A 21,870-nucleotide genomic window follows, 5' to 3' on the forward strand; every position below is an offset into this window, starting at 1 on the left:
CTTACAGGTGCGAAATCCGAAGCGGCAGAGCAGAACGGTAAGTAGTACACAATGAAAGTTTCTCTTCACAGGTAAGCGGCAGTACTCGGAGTTTCGACGAGTAACAAGGTAAGTATGACACTCACGCACTTTATTTATACTTCACTATAACTTATTTATTCTTCTAGCTTAGATTTATTTAATTTTACTACTCTACTTTATAATGACTTCGCTTCTTTACATTAATAATAACTCGGGTTAAAATCGCGAACACTCGCACTCCACCTTACTCCGTATGTTGGTTGACCGTTTTGACGTTTTCCGAACAGCTGATGACTAAGAGGCGCGACCACGGACAGCGCCCCTTTTTATATGCCTTCACCGGGAGCCAGTTGCAGATGATTGCTACCACGGTTTTGGGCATCGATGAAACTCGATGAACGATGGAGCCATTCGTGATCCGCATGCGCCGCTGATATATAGGTGGCGCACTTTTACAAATTTTCGTTGTGCACGAACACAATTTATTGGGTATTTTAGCTTGAAAATTTGGGTGAAGTACTTTAGAGTGTATTGTTTGCACTGTATTTTTACCGCTTGATAGTTATAGATATTTAATTTATTTCTCGGTTTCATTATAATTTATTAGTTCTAAATCCTTGTCCTAATCAGTTTTATGGTTAGTATGTCCAAAATTACTCACGTTGACTCTATCATGTAGTGTGTGTTACGTGTATGGGCCCGTAGAGATGCTACAATCCTCTGTCGCGAGTGCTCCTTGTTGTCTCGTTGCTGTTCGGCGCTAGTCGCAGGTCTTCGGGACTAATCAGGTGATCTTCACCGCCACGGGTCAATGAGGAATATATGACCGTTTCAGTCGGTTCGGTAGCTTCCACGGCCTCGATATGGGCTACGAATCGGGATTTGCGCGGTATGGAGAATATATTTAATCCATAATTAATCCGCAGTAACGCCCTCTCACCACTGACTAGGGGACAGCGTAACTGGGTGCTATACCTAAGGAGTAATCAGGAATTACTGGAATGAATGCGAGTTCTGGACAATCTTTAATTTAATGCTTTAATTACTTGTTCCGTCTGTCGAGGCCGATGCTCCAAGGCACTGCGGATGTTAGATCTGATGCGCCCAATATAAAGTTTGGTGCTTAGAACTAGTGGCACTTTTCAAAGCTGGACTCGTAGAATTAACGTTTGTAAACTTTTAGAACTATCCTCTACGGTGGTTTTGGTCCAAGTTACCGCACTTTACAATTAGCTTCTAAGCCAAGCACCACCTCCAGTCAATTCCGATTGACTCGTACTCCTGTGATACAATACCTACTCACATCTCTATTGTACTATTTAAATTTTAAATCAGACGTTTGATGGTTAGTATTTTTTTATTATTTACCAAATAAAAGCGCATTTACTGAGAATATAGTTATAGTGATATTGTCACTTTTGACTAGTTGTTGTTTAAGGGTAAATACGATAGCATTTGACCCAGGTCAATTAGTTAATGTAGCCATTTAAATGGTTACACGCTGTCAGTTTTACGAAAATTGTTACCGATAGATTGAAATCTGCGTGTGTTACAGCAAATATGTGTGAGGAATGACTAAACAAGCAATCATGGAAAAACTAATTTTAAGGGGTCATATAACGTTTTCCATAACTCGAAAACTACTAAAGTTAGATATATGTTGCCCACAACACATTCTTTTGTAGCAATATTTTCTACAATTTCACCAAAGACACAATGTTTCTATCTCAATTAGTTCAGGAAATCAATTTCGTATATCACTTATAGGTGAACTAATCACTGAACAATATATACCCATCGTTCACTAACCGGTTTATCACAATTTCAACTAAAAAAGTTGTTTCGTCTAGTTGATATTTGGACTAACTAATTTTTTGTTGAAAACAATAATCTAGCGCTGTTGTTTTGATGTTGACAGTCTCAGTCTGGATACGAAGGTTTCAGCCTCGGCACAAACGCATATGCCGTTACACTAAAATTTCAGACCAATCTGATATTCAACGGATCTAGTTCATCGTTAAATACAACATATGTATTTCTCAATGATGACTAATTTTGATTGATGGACGGTTCAAAGTATGGGGTTTAATTGTTGAAATACTCTGGAGGTCAGTTATTGCATACGTAAATTGAATATTTAGTTATGTTTCTCATAATGTTATGTTTTGTGAACTGCAATCTTAATTTTTTTTTGTGAATTTTTGTGATGAGTCTTAAAAGAGACAAAATGGCAAGAGGTATTCGGGAATTGTTTGTAATAGATTAGTGGATTTAATTTTGTGTGACAGGTACCATTTTCAATTCTATTCTATTTAATCTGCCAGCATTTTATTACACATCTAGTTTTGCATCTCAAGAGATGAAAAATAATTATCTTATTGCATATGACAAAATACGTTCATAATTTAAATTTTACAATACAATCAACTAAATCCGAAATAGAAAGATTTTGATAGTGATCGATAATGCTTTCAACCTTCAATGGTATACATGTATTGAAACAAAATGTCAATTAAAATCGTTCCTTCTTTTGAAATATTTTTGATGATAAACTAGTTAAAACCGGCAATGAGGTCAGTTAAATTTTTGTGGTTTATGTGGCTCAAGTGGTTGGGTCCAGGCTAAAACAAGCTTTTAAATTTGAGACAACTACCCACCAGCATAACCGTTATGCCCAGCTTGTATGAACACAGTTGCTGTCTCTTACTCGATTTATTTTAGTAGGGATTGCTTTTTGGCTAGTTTGCTGTCACAATCAATAATAATTTTCAATAACTATTATTTTAGCTTAGTTTAGTTGACCGCCCATGAGTAACTATTATTTTATAATCTCGCAAATATAAGAGAAAATTAAATAACATATTTTATTTTGTTGTTGTAATCAACTAATTAGGAAAACAAGAATTGGTTTTGTTATTTTATTCATCGAATGGCTTTCAATGTGAACTTTTTCACAGCTCCATCTGCTTTCTTTTCCTACGCATATTTACAGCGTATTCTTAAGTTTGCATTCATTTTTCTCCTCATCCAATGCTGCCTTTATTGGTCAAAATTTAAATCGATCGGCGTTTACGACCTTGCCGATAATTTACAACTCGGCCAACCGGCCCCACACCAAATTCGAGCAACCTACCCCAATGCATATTTTCGAAAACAATCACGATTTACAAAAAGAAAAGTAACGTTACGCTGATAACCGTTAACTATTTTGTTGGGTTTAGAATACCCTTTCCAACCGTACCACGTTATTGGAGATCGGATGTAAATTGATTCGCGCTACACATATTACTTTACAGAAACAAGAATTTACAAAAAAACTACAGAAATAAAAATTTTACTCACCTACGCCGGAAAAAGAACATACGTGCTCCTCTACAAACAACATTACAAACTCCTGAAATTACGTTGGTACACGGGGGTGGGTAATACCCCACCAGAATCACTATAGATGTCGTTACTATGCATAATAGCCTTTTCATAACAGACACTCGGCCAACATACTTCTTCGGCTAACCAGCCCCGGTCTCTCCTACTAATTTCAGAATTATTGTTGAAAGAGATTCAGAAACTCCGATTTTGCCCAATGTTGGTGGGGTTATGTTGCACCAAGTCTTGATAGCAAACACGCGGTTTTCCTTTGTTGTAAGCTTCAAGCTACAAATAATGTATTTTTAAATATAGCGGTGGATTACATAATTAGTTCTACTCACAATTTTAGTGAACCTATTCCAAGAGTATTGGAAGAATCGTATCGTAGAATCGTAGGATATTACGTAAAATAAAGATTGCTGTAAGCATGATTTGCATGTTAGATTTTAAGTTCAATAATTTCATCTAAACACTTACAATATTTAGTTTTCCAATTTTAGTTTTAAATATTCAATTTAATAGTTTTAAGTAGTAATTTATAGGCAATAAATTTATCAGGTGTTATCAGTAACAAATGTATCTATAACGTTCGTCGTAAAGCTGCAACGTGGTATGACGATCGTGTGTGACAATTCCCGCATAGACTCAATGTCAGATCTTCTCGTTTGACAGACTGTGCACGTATGTCAGCTTCGGTGTACAAACAGCGGCGCCGCCGCATCAAGGGGTGTTGTCGGCACATACCCCCACCCGTAAACCTTGGTGAAGTTCTGGATCCTCTTGTGAGTTGGTAGGTTTACATCCTTCATCGACGTTCAACACCGCGAGTCTTGTTGCAGGCCGTCTAATAATACCACTGGCAGTTCGGACCAATGCTTGGCGGATTCTTCCATCCCGACCAACAACAGTTTCCACGATACGCCCTCGAGTCCACTGGTTCTGTTTGGTCCCATTAACCACAAGTACAAGATCACCTTTAGCGAGTTCCTTGGTCTCCTCAAACCATTTGCTCCGACGCGTTATAACCGGAAGGTATTCTTTCACCCATCTCTTCCAAAACTCGCCGACAATATATTGAGCCATCTTCCAGCTACTGCGGAGTGTTGCGTGTTTTAGTACTTCAGCAGGTTCGATTTTGTTACCTGTCGAACTACCCAAGAGGAAATGGTTGGGCGTTAGTGACTCTTGCTCCTCATACTCCAATGGTATGTAAGTCAATGGTCTAGCATTGACCAACGCTTCTGCTTCGTAAATGATGGTCTCTAACGTCTCATCATTAGGTTTACGAGGATGATCGAGTGATGAACCTATAGCTGATTTCACGGATCTAACGAGACGCTCCCACGCTCCGCCCATGTGTGGGGCTGCTGGAGGAATAAATTTCCACTTGGTCTGCGCGTTCGTGAAGGTGGTTGCAAGTGCTTCGTTTCTACGTGTGATCTCTTCCTGAAGTTGTCGATTAGCTCCTTGGAAGCAGGTGCCGTTGTCCGAGTAAAACACTGCTGGAGAACCGCGACGCGAAACAAATCTTCGGACGGCCATGACACATGATTCCGTGGTTAGATTGTGTACTATTTCCATATGCACGGCTCGAATGGACAGGCACGTAAAGAGAGCGATCCATCGCTTTGCTTGACTGCGTCCAACTTTGACATACACAGGCCCAAAATAGTCCAAGCCGACGTACGTGAAGGGACGTACATATGGCTCCAGCCTCTCTTCAGGGAGTGGTGCCATAACCGGTGATTTAGGGGTAGCTTTAAAAACTCGACACCATGTACAATTCTTGGCCACTCTCTGCACCAGGGATCTCAATTTTGCAACCTCAAAACGCTGCCGCATTTCGTTGGTAACTGTTTCACGATTGGCGTGGCGAAACTGATGATGATACCAATCCACGATAAGAGTTGTCACTGGATGTTGCTTCGGAAGGATAACGGGGTATCTAGTTTCAAATGGTAAGTAGTGAGCCGCGCCAATCCGACCTCGCATACGCACGACCCCATGTTCATCCATATAAGGCCAGGTCTTGTAAATACAGCTGGTTTTCGGGACGGTTGAATGGTTTGCTTCGACAGGTCCCATTGATTTCTCTAGTATCGTTTTCTCTTTTGAGAAATAGTCCGTTTGAGCCATTTTCCACAGAAGAATTTCAGCTCGTGCTAACTCATCCTGCGTGAGAAGCTCCAGTTGCAGTTGTTTCCCAATATTCCTTCGACGGACGGAATCTGTGAAGCGGATAACATAGGCCATTGCACGGTGTAGTCTTGACCATTTGCTGAATCGGGAGTAATCCACGGGTGGGTGCGAGTGGCTGTGTACGAGAACCAACCTAATTTCTTCAGCCGATGTAGTAGTGAGCGGTTGTTCTGGCCATAAATCTTCTGATAACCGTAGAAACTGGGGTCCGTTCAGCCATGTACTATCAGCATTCAGATTTGGACCCGCCTTCCATTTTGTCGCATCATCGGATACATTATACTTGGACGGGACCCATCTCCACTCGTGTGGTTCACTCGAGGTCAATATTTCGCCTATTCGCACCGATACGAACTTGGGGAACCTCCGATGATCTGAACGGATCCAGGCCAATACCGTTGTGGAGTCGCTCCAAAAGAATCGTTCAGATACCGCAAGTGTATGGTTCTCCAGAAGAGTAGTGACGAATCGTAATCCAAGAATGGCAGCTTTAAGCTCGAGACGTGGAGTAGAGAGCGTCTTAATAGGTGCTACTTTGCTTTTAGCTCCTACAAGTACCATTTTAATACTGTTATTAAGTACTATCCGGAAGTAAACCGCACAGGAATAAGCGACGTCACTAGCATCTACGAAAGTATGCGCTTGCAGTTCGTAGTTTTTGGAAGGGGATGTCGAGAAATAGCACCGAGGAATTTTTAGTTCATTCAGCTTAGGAAACAGCTCGACCCATTTGCACCATTTTTGGTAGAGTTCCGCATCGATAGGGTCGTCCCATCCGATGCCAGACGTCCATGTAGATTGTATGATGACCTTACCATGAATCAGAAAGTGTGAAACAAGTACCAGCGGGTCGAAAAGGCTCATCACGACCTTGAGAACCTCACGCTTTGTAGGAACGTGAAGTTCATTAAGAATTTGACGAAGATCGTCTCGTAGATTGAACGAATACGAAAAACAATCGTCTGCAGGATTCCAAGTCATCCCAAGTACAGACTCAGATGTACCACCTCTTTCCAGCATCAAGTCCTTTGGTTCATCTGGAGTGTTTTCTCCAATCTCTTGTAGAAGTTTTGGCGAGTTAGAGCGAAAATGACGAATTCCGAAACCTCCCATAGAGTGGACATGAATAACATCCTTCACTACCTCGGCGGCTTCGTTGACGGTCTCGAAGCTGTCAAGATAGTCGTCGACGTAGTGGTTCTCTACAATGGCAGTGACTGCACGTGGGTAAACTTCAGCAAACTCCTGCGCGTTAACATTTTTTACATATTGCGCAGAAGCTGGTGAACATGTAGCGCCGAATGTTGCAACGTCCATGACAAACACATCGATTGGATTCGCTGGACTGTTCCGCCAGAGAAAGCATTGTGCCAAACGATCTTGCTTACGGATCCAGAGCTGGTGAAACATCTCTTGGATGTCACCACACACTGCTATAGGGAACTGACGAAAGCGGCTAAGAACGGCTGGTAAAGGCGTCAGTAAGTCAGGTCCCGTCAGCATTTTCGAGTTGAAGGAAACTCCGCTGACAGTTGCAGCAGCATCCCATACAAGTCGTACCTTGTTTGGCTTCTTGGGATGTACAACGACACCAAGAGGTAGGAACCATGTGCGTTTTGGATCGGCATGCTTCAGCTCTTCCTCTGTGGCCTTGTGTGCGTAACCCTTTCGCAAATATTCGTCGATGAGTTCCCAAACACGTTTTTGCAAATATGGATTCTTAGTTAGTTTCCTCTCTAGAGAATGTAGACGCCTAACCGCCATCGCGTAGCTATCTGGAAAATTTGGTTCATCATCTCGCCATAGAAGTCCAGTTTCGAAACCTCGTTCCGTTCGCCGCGTAGTTTGCTCCATTATTTCTCTCGCTCGTAGATCTTCATTCGATTTCAGACCTTCACTTGGCCCAACGACTCCCGCATCCTCTAGTGTAAAATAGTCGCGTAATTGATTATTCAACTGCAAGCTTGGATCAGTAGCTGCTGCTACGTGGAAGTTGATAACCGCTTTCCGTTTCGATGAACCTGCAGTACACCCGTATATACTCCAACCTAATCGACATTTCGCTGCTATGGGATCCGTCGGTCCACCCTCGCGTACCTTCAATGGAACCGTCAGCCGGAGATTGTCCAATCCAATCAGTAACTTTGGTTGGGCTAGGTCATGGTCGTTCAGAGGAAGTCCGCGCAAATGCGGGTAAATTTTAGAAAGCTCGTCGTACTTCAGCGTTTGAGGAGGCAATACCAGACAACTAACAGTTCTGACTTCACACATACTGTGACGATTTGGGCTTCCTTCACCGGATATGTCCAGCTCTACTCTTCGAGATTGTCGTTCATCTCGAGATATTTTGCCCGTCCATTGTAGAGTTAGTGGTTCTACAGGGCCAGATAGGCCTAATCGATCAGCGAGCGTCTCCTCCAGAAGTGTTATGGATGACCCCTCGTCGACAAAGGCAAATACTACTTCTTTTCGCGATCGTCCGTATAGTACGACCGGAAGTATACGGAACATGGGAAAGAGATTGTTGACCTGCGTGAGGTGGCTGGCAGAAACATTTACAGAAGGTACGGTGGAATCAGAATGGAGTAGTGTGTGGTGTTTCTGTCTACAACTTTCGATCCCGCACCCTTGCCAAGATTTACAAGGCCATTTTCCGTGGCTATTAAGACAAGTGCGACACAGTCCTTTCTGATTCACGAATTTCCACCGTTCATCTATACTAAACGACTTAAATTGACGACAGTCAGCCACTCGATGTCCCTCTCGTTCACAAGTAGCACATGGCTTTCCTTGTTTTTTAACGATTGGTGGTGGAATAGGAGCGATTGGTGAAACTGTGGGCCCAGACGAGTGAATGTGTACCATGCCCTTTTCCTTTGACCTCCGTTGCTCACTTTTGATGTTTCTACCTGAGCTCGGTAACTCGAAAGACACTTGGCTCGCTGCGTATACTAGTCCTGCCATAAAATCGCCGAATGTTGCTAACGTCGCACACGGATGTTTGCTTTTGTACACAGCCCACTCCATCTTCAGCGAACCAGGAAGTTTGTCTGCTAGGTCTTGCATCAGCACTGGATTAGACAAATGCATGAACTGATTCGCTGCTTTCAAATGGTCCACAAGGTTTTGTACAGTCAATCCAAACTCCATCACAGTCTCAAGTCTATCGTGTCTGGGTGCAGGAGCACGTTGAACTTTCTCGATAAGTGTTCGTATCAGTAGCTCTGGTCTACCATATAGCGTACGCAGAGTGTTGATGACATGCGGTACACTGGTAGGAAGCAGAAGTCTGCTCCGCACCGACTCAAGTGCATGCCCCTTTAAACATCGCTGTAGGCGGATTAAATTCTCGGTATCCGTGTAACCACACGCTGCTGTGGATTGCTCAAAGCTACATATGAATATCGGCCAGTCTTCGGGATTTCCAGAGAACGGTGGTAACTCTTTCCCCATTATCTGCCTGGCCGCCATTTGATTCGCTCCGAGCGCTTTGTGGACCACCGGTTCCGCATGAAACTGGTCGGGTTGACCCAAGCGACCTCTAGGTAAATCAGATTGGGGTACTCCATCGTAGAATTGTTGCTGTGCATTTGGAATCTGTTGATGCTGCCCGTAAATGTTTCGATGCCAATCCGATTCTACCCCTGGTACTGTCGGTTCACGAAAATGTTGCTTTTGCTTGGATGCTGGGTATGTGCGACCGAGGTTTTGCATTTGCTTGGGCGCTTGGTATGCGCCACCGAGGTGTTGAATCTCGTAGTTCGGACTATTGCCACTTTCTGTCTGCACTGCTTCGGCGATAGGGTTTTGCTCGGACTGGTTGATCATTGGGGCGTTTTGAATAGGATTGCGAGTCAAGATTCCCTGACAAAATACGTTCTGTCGTTGTTTTTCAGTGGGTAGAGGTGCATTCGATCTGAGTAACGGTGCTGCTTCTCCGGATACCATCATTGACTTTTGGCATTTATCTTCAAGTGGTTCGGGAGAACATTGTTGCAACCACATTTCGATTTGCTGCTCAGAATCGGGAATTGATTCACCTCGACTGCCACACTCACTCAACTGTCGGATGATGCTACTTTTCTTCTCCAAGGACTCTTTCCGAATCAGCTGCTGTTGTTTTTGGAACTCTTTTTCATCCTGCAATTTCCGTTCGCGCAGCTTTGCTTCCTCCTCTAATAATAATTTCTTTTCCTGTAGGCGACGTTCCTCTTCTTCCAACTCTTTCTTCCTCATTGCTTCCTGGGCTTTCAATTCCTGTTCCTTCAGCAACTGTTCCTCTTCCACCAACTTCATTTGGGCCTCCAAGCGAGCAGCACGAGTACTCGAAGTCGTACTCGGGGAACCTTTTGAATGGCGTGGTGTTATTTCGGTGACCTTACTGGCCTTTCTCAAACTCGATCTAGTTGTGGACGATCGCAATGATCTGACATCGGATTGCGGTGGTTTCAGCTTATTCATTCCTGGTGTAATTACTTTCACTGTACACTCCTTGCTAAGGTAGGACCGACTCTCAATCGATTCGTCTACGCCTGCACAACGAAAATGCTCCCACATTCTGCATTGGTCACATGCGACCCATTGCTCATCGTCTGTATCCGGCCTTGTACAGGACTTACAGCTGTATCCTCCGACTTTTCGATGTTCTTCCATTTGGAACCCCGTATAATGATAAAATTCTTGAAGATTTTGTTGGTGGGGTTATGTTGCACCAAGTCTTGATAGCAAACACGCGGTTTTCCTTTGTTGTAAGCTTCAAGCTACAAATAATGTATTTTTAAATATAGCGGTGGATTACATAATTAGTTCTACTCACAATTTTAGTGAACCTATTCCAAGAGTATTGGAAGAATCGTATCGTAGAATCGTAGGATATTACGTAAAATAAAGATTGCTGTAAGCATGATTTGCATGTTAGATTTTAAGTTCAATAATTTCATCTAAACACTTACAATATTTAGTTTTCCAATTTTAGTTTTAAGTATTCAATTTAATAGTTTTAAGTAGTAATTTATAGGCAATAAATTTATCAGGTGTTATCAGTAACAAATGTATCTATAACGTTCGTCGTAAAGCTGCAACGTGGTATGACGATCGTGTGTGACAATTCCCGCATAGACTCAATGTCAGATCTTCTCGTTTGACAGACTGTGCACGTATGTCAGCTTCGGTGTACAAACAGCGGCGCCGCCGCATCAGGGGGTGTTGTCGGCACACCCAAATTATTTGATTCGATATAGGGTGTTGAGCCTAGTTTTGCCATGTTTCTATTATCTCCCTTTTGAAGCCGTTGGTTAGAGAGGCGTCTGCCATCTTTGTTCAACGCATTAGGTTAAATAGGAGCGCAACAATAGGGGCGCTCGATTCGAGTTTTCGTTGCGCTCATACACGAGAATTTCGCTGTTTTCAGCACATATGTGTTATTATCTTGGTTCTTATCAACGAAGCAAAGTTATTGATGTCAATTTGTACGCATTTCTTTGATTGTAGTCCGAGTAATTAATGAATTAGTGAGGTACCCTCCTTAGTATGGTGAAAATAGGCACTTTACCCTATTACACTACTTTTGAATCAATTTCGCTGTGATTTAGATCTCAAAAGAATTTATTACCTCTTCTGTCTGACACGTTCATATATCCTAAGTTGCAATTGTGACGCTTATCGTACGCATAGCTGCCAATCAACGAATTTCTTGAAGTAAAATACAGATCACACTCTACAAATATTCGGCCTAGAAGATCTTTGGCAATCACATGACAGAACATGTTACGAATACTTTGCGGGTCTGGAGCGAAGGTTTCAAAGAAGAGGCTGGCCTAATAACACGAAAAGTACCAATATTTTACAACTTCTAAGGTCTGTTGTGACCCAAGTTTCCAAACAGAAAAATGGATCACCAAGAGTCGAGAAATTGCTGTAACTGCTCCATGGTTTCATCGGCGATTAAGCTGTAATTCACGTTGGCAACAATCGCTGCAAAACACTTCAATTCGAGATCCGCCCCTTTCTTATCCACGCAGAGTGTTGATTCCTGGAAAAACCTGGAACATCAGGAAATTTCAGGGAACTCTGTTTGACCTGGAAAACCTGGAATTTTCAGGAAATTTGCATTCAAATCAGGGAGAAATTTCGCTTTAATATTTTTTATAAATGCATATGGAAAATATATGTTCAACTATTCAGTTGAATGCGCATTCTCAGGACAACACATTTTATACTAGGGAGAATCAATAATCGATTTATCTCATAACTACAACTTCTCACAAGAATGTTAAGGTTGGAGAGAGAATCGGCAAAAATCAAAAACGAAAAAAGCTGTTTTTTCCACACCGAGTGTCTTCATAAAAATCAATCTGCAGTACTGTAACAACATTTTACATAAGCTGATTGATTTTTATGAAGATCTAACACTCGGTGTGGAAAAAAACTGCTTTTTTCGTTTTCGATTTTGGCCCATTCTTGGTGTGCACAGGCTATTTACTTTGACACAGCTCGATGCATCAGCTTGGCCGAGCCGTTGGTATTTTTTTGCATTTACAAAATAGATGGGTCAATAATGTTGGAGACACAGAAGTGGGGGAGTCATCCCCATCATCAGAATCAGAAAATCAACAATAAGTTTAAAAAAAATGCCGATTCTTGAAATAAGTCTTCATGATCGTATAACAGTATATCGCATTGTAGCTGATCTCTTGCTATATTTTTTGCTTATATGACCAACTTTGGGGTTTGTAATCAATTACTTCCCAACAGCGCAAATTTGTTTTATTCAGACTTTTTCATATACCAGCTCGTCGCTGTTGTGCTATCTTATGACAAGCGCCATTTAGCACTTTTCGAGAAAAATGATTTTTAAAGTTTGTGATTGAATATCTTGAATGCTAGCAGCTTTTTGGAAACTGCAATCGATGCTTCTATCTTTTCTGGAGTAATCTCTCGATTTATGCGAAGATCCGTTGACTATACACTGATAGAATATATTCGTAAAGCGCTATGCATTAGTTTCGTACAGATAATTTTCATAAAATATACGAATTTTTCGTATATATAATGAATTGTTCGTAGTTCTATTGAAACACATTAATTTTTTATTACGAATTTTTCGTGAAAACCACGAAACGACTTTTGTTGGCTTATTACGAAACAGCTTCGTTCGGCAAACGAATTGTTCGCTGCTATATACGAATATCTTTATAATATTTACGAGCACCATTCGTCGAACCGTCAACGTCAACAGAGCTTCAATAGAGGTAGAATATGGAGTCATTGTTGCTATACGTCAGATAATTGTTGATGTTCACGTCGGTCTCGATCTGGCTATTTAGTAGCCGTATCCGTGTCCGCCGGTTTCAGGAAGATTTTCTAAACCTCTTCCGCTTCTAGTTGATCCAGAATCCGGAGCAGTACGGATTCAGTTGAGCCATCGCTCGATGGTTTTGCATGAATAATTTTGAGTTTTTCTCTGCCGGAGCAATGTATAAGAATATTCTATTAAATACGAAAACTTCTCTAGATGAACGAAATGAATTCGTGCGACCAACAAAATTGTTCGTAATATACATAGACGTTTAATAAAATAAACAAAACATTGCGTTTCATTCACGAAAATTAATGTCGTTTTCAACGACAGCATTCGTGCAATGTACACTAAATAAGTAAAATTCACGAAAACTTTCGTTCGTCAAGCGACCATTTCTTCATATCACAATAAAATCGATTTTGCCAGATCTGTTTTTTTAACTAAAAAATCGGTGTTGTCAAACATCGATCCCAAAGGATCGAATGAAAAAATAAGAGGATAATAAATACGAAAACTTTTCTAAGATGAACGAAATGAATTCGGGCGACCAACGAAGTCGTTCGTAATATACACAAACATTTATTGAAATAAACGAATGATTTCATTTCATTCACGAAAAATAATGTCGTTATCAACGATAACATTTGTGCCATGTGCACTTGATAAGTAAAAGTTACTAAAACTTTTGTTCATCAAGCGTCCATTTCTTCACACCACAATCTTTGTAGTACTCAATAATGATGAGCAGGTTGATCTAGAATCGAATTCGCCAGATCGATCTTTTTAATTAATAAAAAATCGTTGCTGTCAAACATTGATCCTAAAACATCGAATGCGACAAACGAAATCGTTTGTAATATACATAAACGTTTGTTAAAATACACGAAATATTTCGTTTCGTTCACGAAAAATAATGTTATCAACGATTACATTCGTGCAATGTAACCTAAATAAGTAAAATTCACGAAAATTTTCGTTCATCAAGTGGCCATTTCTTCGTACCACAGTAAAATCGATTTGGCCACATCGATTTTTTTTAAATAAAAAAATCGATGTTGTCAAGCATCGATCCCAAATGATTGACTGAAAACAATAAGAGGCTAATAATACGAAAACTTTTCTAAGATGTACAAAATGAATTCATGCGACCAACGAAATCGTTTGTAATTTACACAACTGTTTATTAAAATAAACGAAACATTTCGTTTCATTCCCGAAAAATAATGCCGTTTTCAACAATAACATTCATGTAATGTACATTAAATATGTAAAATTTACGAAAACTTTCGTTCATCAAGCGGCCATTACTTCGCACCACAATATTTTTAGTCCTCAATAGAAGGGAGCAGGTTGAATTAAAATCGATTTTGCCAGATCGATGCTTTTAGTTAATTGAAAAAATCGTTGTTGTCAAACATCGATCCTAAAATATCGATTGAAAAAATAATATGCTAATGAATACGAAAACTTTCCTAAGATGAACGAAACGAAATCGTGAGACCAACGCAATCGTTCGTCATATACATAAACATTTATTAAAATACACGAAACATTTCGTTTCATTCACGAAAAATAATGTCGTTATCAACGATAACATTCGTGCAGTATACATTAAACGTGTAAAATTTACCAAAGATTTCGTTCACCAAGCGGCCATTCTTGTTCGTCAAATGAACGAAACCTACTATTTAGAATGCACGAAAATACTTCGTTGCAGAAAACGACGAATGAATTCGTGTATTGTATGATCGATTTCATTATATTTACGAATTTATATTATCAGTATATTGACCGTTTTTACCTAAAATGTAAGACAAAGTCGCTCACATACCACGGTGTCTTTTTTTAACAACTTTACGCAAAAAAAATTCAGCATCTCTGAAACTTCAGGCTACGAAAGAATGGGCTTATCCCTTTCATTTGAAACCAACATCAAAATAATCCGTGGGGGGGTCTAGAGCAACTTTTTTTGAAGTTTTTTTATTCGTGAAAACAGATTTTACAATAGAACTAGTTCATATTTCTGTCCCTAGATGGTGCTTTAGACATTCGGACAATACTAAGAGTGAGAACCTGATAGATATTTTAATTGTCTACAACTTTGTTAACAACTAAAAACCGATTTGAAATTATCCGGCAAAGTTGTAGTTCGATATTCTGCTACTACGTGGCGCTAGTGGCCATACCATTTTTGGAATTCCTGATTTGTTAGCAGGACGGTATCTTCGATAAAGTTGCACAAGAGATAAATACCTACGAAGCGAAACACTGAATAGTTTGGGATTCTGCCACTAGGTAGCGCTAGCGAGCATGCATATTCATGATTTCTGAATCTCAAGATTGAGACTATTTAGAAGTATGATAGTATAATTCATGTCATAAGTGAACTATACTGTTTTCGAATCAAATCAGTGCGTTGAAGAAATTGAACAAGTGTGCTTGTTTAGCATTTTTCTGTACTTAGGAAGGTTGTGTCATTATTTCTGTGCACGTGAATTCGGCAGCCCCTTTTACAGATTACCATCGTGAGTGGTTGATTGGTGTTACATAAATGGTACACATGAGCTGTACGACTTCCAAATCTTCATTTCTTTGCGTACATATTCCAAAACTATAAATGAATAAATTAGTTTAGTGGAGTTAGAGGAACGTCATCTGACAATTTGGTAAACTTATTTTCGGAATATCATCGATTTATTCTTTCCCTTGGTGATATTTACCATTTTTGGTTTTAGTTCGAAGAAAAAATGGAACAACGGCCTTCCAAAGAGACAGGAAACTGAGATACAGTGGGTCGAAAAAACTACATGCTTAAGTTCGCTAGCGCCTCCTAGTGGAAGAATCCCATATTATTCGATGTACCAACTCGAAGGTTTTAATCTCGTGAGCAACTTTGCCGAATGCACTTACTCGCTAAAAAATCAGGAAATTGAGATACATTAGGTTGAACAACTGACAAGCTCACTAGCGCCGCCTAACGGTAGTTTTCTGAAGCTGTCGTTACCACCTCATAGGTTTTGATCTGCTTAGCAACTTCGTCGAAGATACTGACTGTCTAAAAATCTAGATCTTGAGATATAGTAAGCTGAAAATATAACATGCTCACTGGCGTCACCTAGCGACAGAATTTTATATCAAACTATTTTATCTTCCACTGACTAGCTCTTGATCTTCTGAACAAGTCTGCCGAATGAAGTAACCCTCCACATGATCGAGATCACGAGATATATTGAACAGAATATTGTTTGGTCGAACTTCCCACATCGCGCGTTCTATTGGTCTTGTTTCATCAAACAATTTCAGATTGTATTTTTGCACTTGAGCTATATCAGTGCACAAAAATGAGTGTATCTTGTCTAAAACCTGAGGAATACATAGTGGTTTGGCATTGATAAATATTTTTGCAACTAAATGAGAACGAAAAACCCCAAAGTGTTGCACAAAGTACAACAGCGCGAGTGCTCGAGGGTTAATAATTCTGAAAACGCCACCTTGTAGAGTTTTTAAAATTCAGTAACATGGCATATTTAACTCAGTTCACCCCAAAATGGCGTTTGTCATAAGATAGCACAACAGCGAGGAGCTATCGAGTTAATTTTAAGCGCAGCTCAGTTCTACTCGTGTACACTGTACAGTGCTAGTCCATAGCGGCATTAGGCAACGTGCGGCTTTCACATTTCTTATTCGCGCACGTTAGCTCTCATATTCGGCCTATTACTATGAATCGGAACAGTCAATACCTTGAATGACTTTATTTCTTAATGAAGCTTCGAGCTATGCCCAAACACATTTGATAATTTTATTTTCCTAACAACAGTGTGAACAGAACGTTTGTTTCACTATCGAATCCATTTGGTCGATTCTTAAGATTGTTTTTTGCATATCTCACAATACTGTGAACAGAACTTGCCGATTAGCGAAGCTTTTCAAGTTTGCAGGTGTCCAAATTTCGTTACGAACAAGCCTTACATTCCGTCGATCCGTCAATTTTCCCAGAACACTAGCTCCTCATTTTCTACACGGTCCCCCTTGTATACACGGTTCCTTACACTCATTTGTTTGTCGGTTATCCCTCGGACTTGAGAACTATTTTTCATTGGTGGTCTATCCCCAGCTTACTTGTGCAGATGTCAGTGGCGGCATTATTGCCAATGCGACCACAGCCCTAACTAAAACTTTATTTAAAATTACCGGAAAATTTATAACAAAGTCTGGAAAAACCTGGAAAATCAGGTAATTTCATTTCAGAAATGTGTCGACACCCTGAATGATGTACAATATGTTCTCATTTTGTTTGATATACAAAATGTTCATGGCACAAATAAGTAATAGGTTCCTTTTCTTACGAAAATAATAATTTTCTTAATTACGTCACCATGTCTAATGTCTCTACCGTTCTTTAACGGATTTTGACAGTCCGTAACTTGTTAAAAGGTATTTTTACATTAGTTTAATTATATATACGTAGCGTCACTTAATTGCTTTGTTTGAAAGATATATGCTTTAACTATGCTGTGTTTTGACAGAATCATCCATATCTCAGAAAGCAAACAACATAACCAAAAGTAACAATAATGGCGTCTACTGGTCACGTTAGACCTTTCGTTTGAAACTAGTTTCGTGAAGGTCGGTTCAACCATCACTGAGATAATTACATTACATTCGTGTACATACATAGAGACACACACATACAAACACTGTTCCAATTTATCGAGCTGAGCCGATTGTATGTGAGACTAGGCTCTCCGGGCTTTAAAAAGGTTTTCAAAGTTTGAGCGAATCCTATACATTTCGTTTGTAAGAAATGTTATAAACGCGCATACGGGAAAATGCAGCCCCGCCACTATCTATGACAAAATTACTTGAAAAATTACTTTTTGTGCGTCACAACTAATAATCTAAAATCTATTTTACAATATTTTGGTTCACCCCTTTATTGCGCCGAGAAAGATTCCCGAAATATGCCTATTTTTCGTATTGTACAATGGTGTAAACCCTTAAGAGATTTTTGATAATATACAAACCAAAAATAGGGCTTTCAATTTTTGTAGTAATTTAATGACTAGTTGACCTTCATTATACAGAGAAGCATCTTAGACAAAGACAATTTATTGTGCGAGCGTCTGCAACAGTTCATTAGTATAGCACTACGAAATGGTCACTCTCCAGACTATCTGGCAATATGTTGAATGTGTAGAGATTGGATGCCCCGAACAAACGGCATTTTGGAATGACTCATAGATCATTCGATTAAAATTGAATTGCTTTTTCCCTTTTTGTTAACATATAAATCATCCCCAAAGTCGAAGGGCTTTCTACCGAAATAAATTGCTAGGTTGTGGCCTGACTGGCTAGCCATCTAAAAATATAATATTTCCGGAGCGAACTCTATTTGTTTTTGAGTGAGGGTAGACATTAATTCAATCTACTGTGAGTTCGTTTCTTGCTCCCCCAGACATAGGGTGACCGGATGAAGCTGCTTGGCGGCGGCTATATAAGTAATAACATTTTACATCACTATAGAGTTTACATTACATTAGGAAAATGAATGTTAAATTTGGCGTAAGCAACGGCACAATGCAAAATTTACTCCACACAGGGGGGGGGGGGGGGGGGTGAGTGGATTGAAACAATTTGTGCATCAGGGCATAAAATCTTTTAACTTAGATGAAGTTGAATTTTGTATTTCGAATTCATCTCGTCAGTAACTAGCACCAACTTGGCGCATTGAATATAAATAGGTTTGCTAATGAAAATGAAATTTGTTTTTTTGGCTTGAAAACCACACGCAAAATTTACTCCCGAAACGCGTCTGATGATAGAAATTTATATGTTCTGACAACTAAAGACAGCTTTTATAAAATTCAATTTTTCCCTATATCTATCTGTATACTTGGTTTAACTGAGCCTCAAAGTTGTCCCGGTTAGTGTTGAAAGAACAAATTGTATTTTTGAAAATTGGTAGCTGCAAGCTAACTTAATGTGCCGGGTCAAATAAAAGGACCGGAAAAAGGTAAAAGGAAATATTTCTTTTTGCTGAAGAATCTTTCTTAATAAACTGAAGAATTGTGATCGCTGTATATATTTAAATGTTACAAAATATAAATTCTTTTGAATTGCGACGTTTGTTGCATCTTACGGGGAACTTTTTTTGGTAACCCGATACTCACTGGATCCTGCATCAGATTAAAATCGAATAATTCATGCAGCATCCCTGGGCGGCGCCGTGCTCAATTGTAGAAAGATTATCCTGATGAAAATAACCTTAACCGTGACATTCTTGGAAGGACCGAACATCTATTTCGAGCATCAGGTTGCGTTGAGCATGCCATTTAAAATAACAGCTATTTCACAGGGTTGTTCAAGATCCTTTTATCCGTGCGACTAAAAGGTATAAGCTACGTACCGTTGTTAAACACACTGGATTGGGTAAAAATACGATGGCTTACGCGAAAAGCAATTTTCCCAACTTCTTTATTTTTCTACTTCTCGTCTATCCAGTAGCTCCTGCTTTCCGAAAATTCGCATCAATAGAACTTACTATTCCCACCCGCTAAGCTGTCGTTTAACCTCGCTCTAAATGGGTCGTTTTTTCGCAAAAGTCATGGCCATGGCGCCATGGCGTGCGTTTGATAGAGCTCACGCGGAGTGATGGAAAATTGATGACATTCTGGGTTAAAGCGTGTCGAAAGCGTAACCCAATGGTTCCCTTGATAATTAATGTATATGTATTCGGCGTTTTTTTTTCGCGGCAATACAGAAGGCTTCGGTTCTCAACAAATTGCCGATTTACTTTCAAATGGGAAGGGCAAGTTGGGTCAGGTTATCTTTTCGTTTTCAAAATGTATTCCATTAAATGTACAGCGTTTATACAAAATAACAGTCTTGTCTGAGTCTCATTGAATTAGAACTGTAAGTCGTTAGTCTGACAAAACAAAGATTTGTAATCTATGAAATTATTCGTTTTTTGGGAGTTCCAACTAGAAATTAAAATTCATATACGTCTCCCAACCTTTGAACGGAACGGATCGTTATATTTCACAGTGGTGTTCGGTGTGTAAATTTTAGTGAGTCAAGGTCATCCTTTGTTCGTTCGTTAGCTGTCGTTCTGCTGGTGCCGAAAGTAAATCCAGCACATTGTTTTCGCTGGTGCGGAACAATCGACGTTGTTTGCAGATAAGTTTTGCTTTATTTTTTTCCCTCGTTTGCTTTCTTTCCTTTTCCCTACTTTTACTCTACCTTGTAATCAAATAATAAGACACATTCCCGTTTATATAACGCTCTGCCCTCGTGCTTAAATGGCCGAGGGCGAAATACCATCTGATGTAATCATGGAAGTCCCTGATCCCCCTAATACTCGCATTGCTCCCCGTATAAAGCAGTACCCAGAAGGTTCCTCTGGGCCATGGGTGGTATATTTTCGGACCGGAGAGAAACCGGTTAATATATTAAAACTTTCTCGAGATCTGACTGCTAATTACCCGGCAGTAGCTCAGATAACACGTGTTCGGGCAAACAAGATACGTGTTCTAGTGAATGATCTCGGCCAGGCAAACGCGATTGCTTGCTGTGAGCGCTTTACACGGGAATTTAAAGCGTACGTGCCTTGTGTGGCCTGTGAAATCGATGGGGTAGTGTCCGAACCGGGCCTGAAATGCGAAGAACTGTTGGAGCACGGGGTTGGCTGCTTTAAGGACCCCTCTCTTGAACAGATTAAGATTTTAGAATGCAAACAATTGTATACCGCAAACACCGAGGGAGGTAAGACTACCTACTCTCTATCAGGCTCGCTTCGGGTGACATTCGCCGGGTCCTCTCTTCCCAACTACATCCTCCTTGACAGGGTTCGCCTACCAGTTCGCCTGTTTGTACCGCGGGTCATGAGCTGCAGCAATTGCAAGCAGTTGGGCCACACAGCCACATATTGTGGAAATAAGAAACGATGCGGCAAATGCGAAGGAGAGCATGAGGATGACTCTTGCGACAAAGAAACTGAAAAGTGTATTTGCTGCGGGGGCCCTTCACATGCTCTTAAATCATGCCCTGCGTACAAGCAGCGCGGGGATAAAATTAAGCGCTCCCTTAAGGAACGCTCAAGGCGTTCTTATGCAGAAATGCTAAAGAATGCTTCGCCATCTGTCCCTTCCGAAAATTCCTTTGCTCTTTTGACTGGCGTTGAGCAAGAATCTGACGACCCACGAGAGGGAACATCTTTGGTTAACCCAGGGGAATCCAGGAAGAGGAGAAATCCAGCCTCCCCTACATTGCCCCGTAAGGGTGCCAAGGTGTCGTCCACTCAGAGTGCGCCATCTACAACCAATAAATCCAACGGAAGTGATGCACAAAAGCCGAAGCAATTTGCTCCAGGACTTGGAAATATTAATTCTAACAAGGAGTACCCACCACTTCCAGGGACACCAAAAACCCCAAGTGTCCCCTTTTTTGAAACAGATACTCAGTCCAGTAGCGGACTAATGAAATTTTCTGACATAGTGGACTTAATTTTCACAGCTTTCAATGTTACTGATCCTCTTAAAAGCCTTCTGATACGTTTTCTCCCTATAGTGCAAACATTTTTGAAGCAATTGACTACTAAATGGCCCCTCCTTGCAGCGATCGTATCCTTCGATGGCTAAGTCATCGAACGAGGTCACCGATTCGATCACTGTTCTACAGTGGAACAGCAGAAGTATCCTCCCGAAAATCGATTCCTTTAAATTTTTACTAAATAGTTTAAAATGTGATGCTTTCGCATTATGTGAAACTTGGTTAACTTCCGATATAAATCTCAACTTCCACGACTTTAATATAATTCGTCTGGATCGAGAAAACCCCTATGGAGGAGTACTTTTGGGGATCAAAAAGTGCTATTCTTTCAACCGAATTAACCTCCCTTCGACACCAGGCATTGAAATTGTCGCTTGTCAAGTTTTAATCAAAGGTAAAGACCTTTGCATTGCTTCCATCTACATTCCTCCTAG

The 21,870-nt window shown here is 40.4% G+C and overlaps 2 protein-coding genes across 3 annotated transcripts in view; one reads left to right on the top strand and one right to left on the bottom strand.

Moving 5' to 3' along the window:
• Window positions 1-21,870, top strand: part of LOC131692357 (kinesin-like protein unc-104) — a 149,241-nt gene that overhangs the window by 11,067 nt on the left and 116,304 nt on the right. The window lies entirely within an intron of this gene.
• LOC131687187 (uncharacterized) lies at window positions 732-10,146 on the bottom strand. The gene is made up of 2 exons (XM_058971239.1): window positions 4,149-10,146; window positions 732-889 (listed from the first exon to the last, which is right to left on the bottom strand). Exons 1-2 carry the CDS (start codon window positions 10,144-10,146, stop codon window positions 732-734), a joined length of 6,156 nt encoding a protein of 2,051 aa, XP_058827222.1.

The sequence above is a fragment of the Topomyia yanbarensis genome, chromosome 3 (assembly GCF_030247195.1).
Source record: "Topomyia yanbarensis strain Yona2022 chromosome 3, ASM3024719v1, whole genome shotgun sequence".
Classification (NCBI taxonomy): Eukaryota; Metazoa; Arthropoda; class Insecta; order Diptera; family Culicidae; genus Topomyia; species Topomyia yanbarensis.

Coding starts and splice junctions, on each gene's coding strand:
- LOC131687187 (XM_058971239.1), bottom strand. CDS start 10,146: ATGTGGGAGCATTTTCGTTGTGCAGGCGTAGACGAATCGATTGAGAGT. Junction 890..4,148: donor GGATCCAGAACTTCACCAAG/GTTTACGGGTGG, acceptor CCCGATTCGTAG/CCCATATCGAGGCCGTGGAA.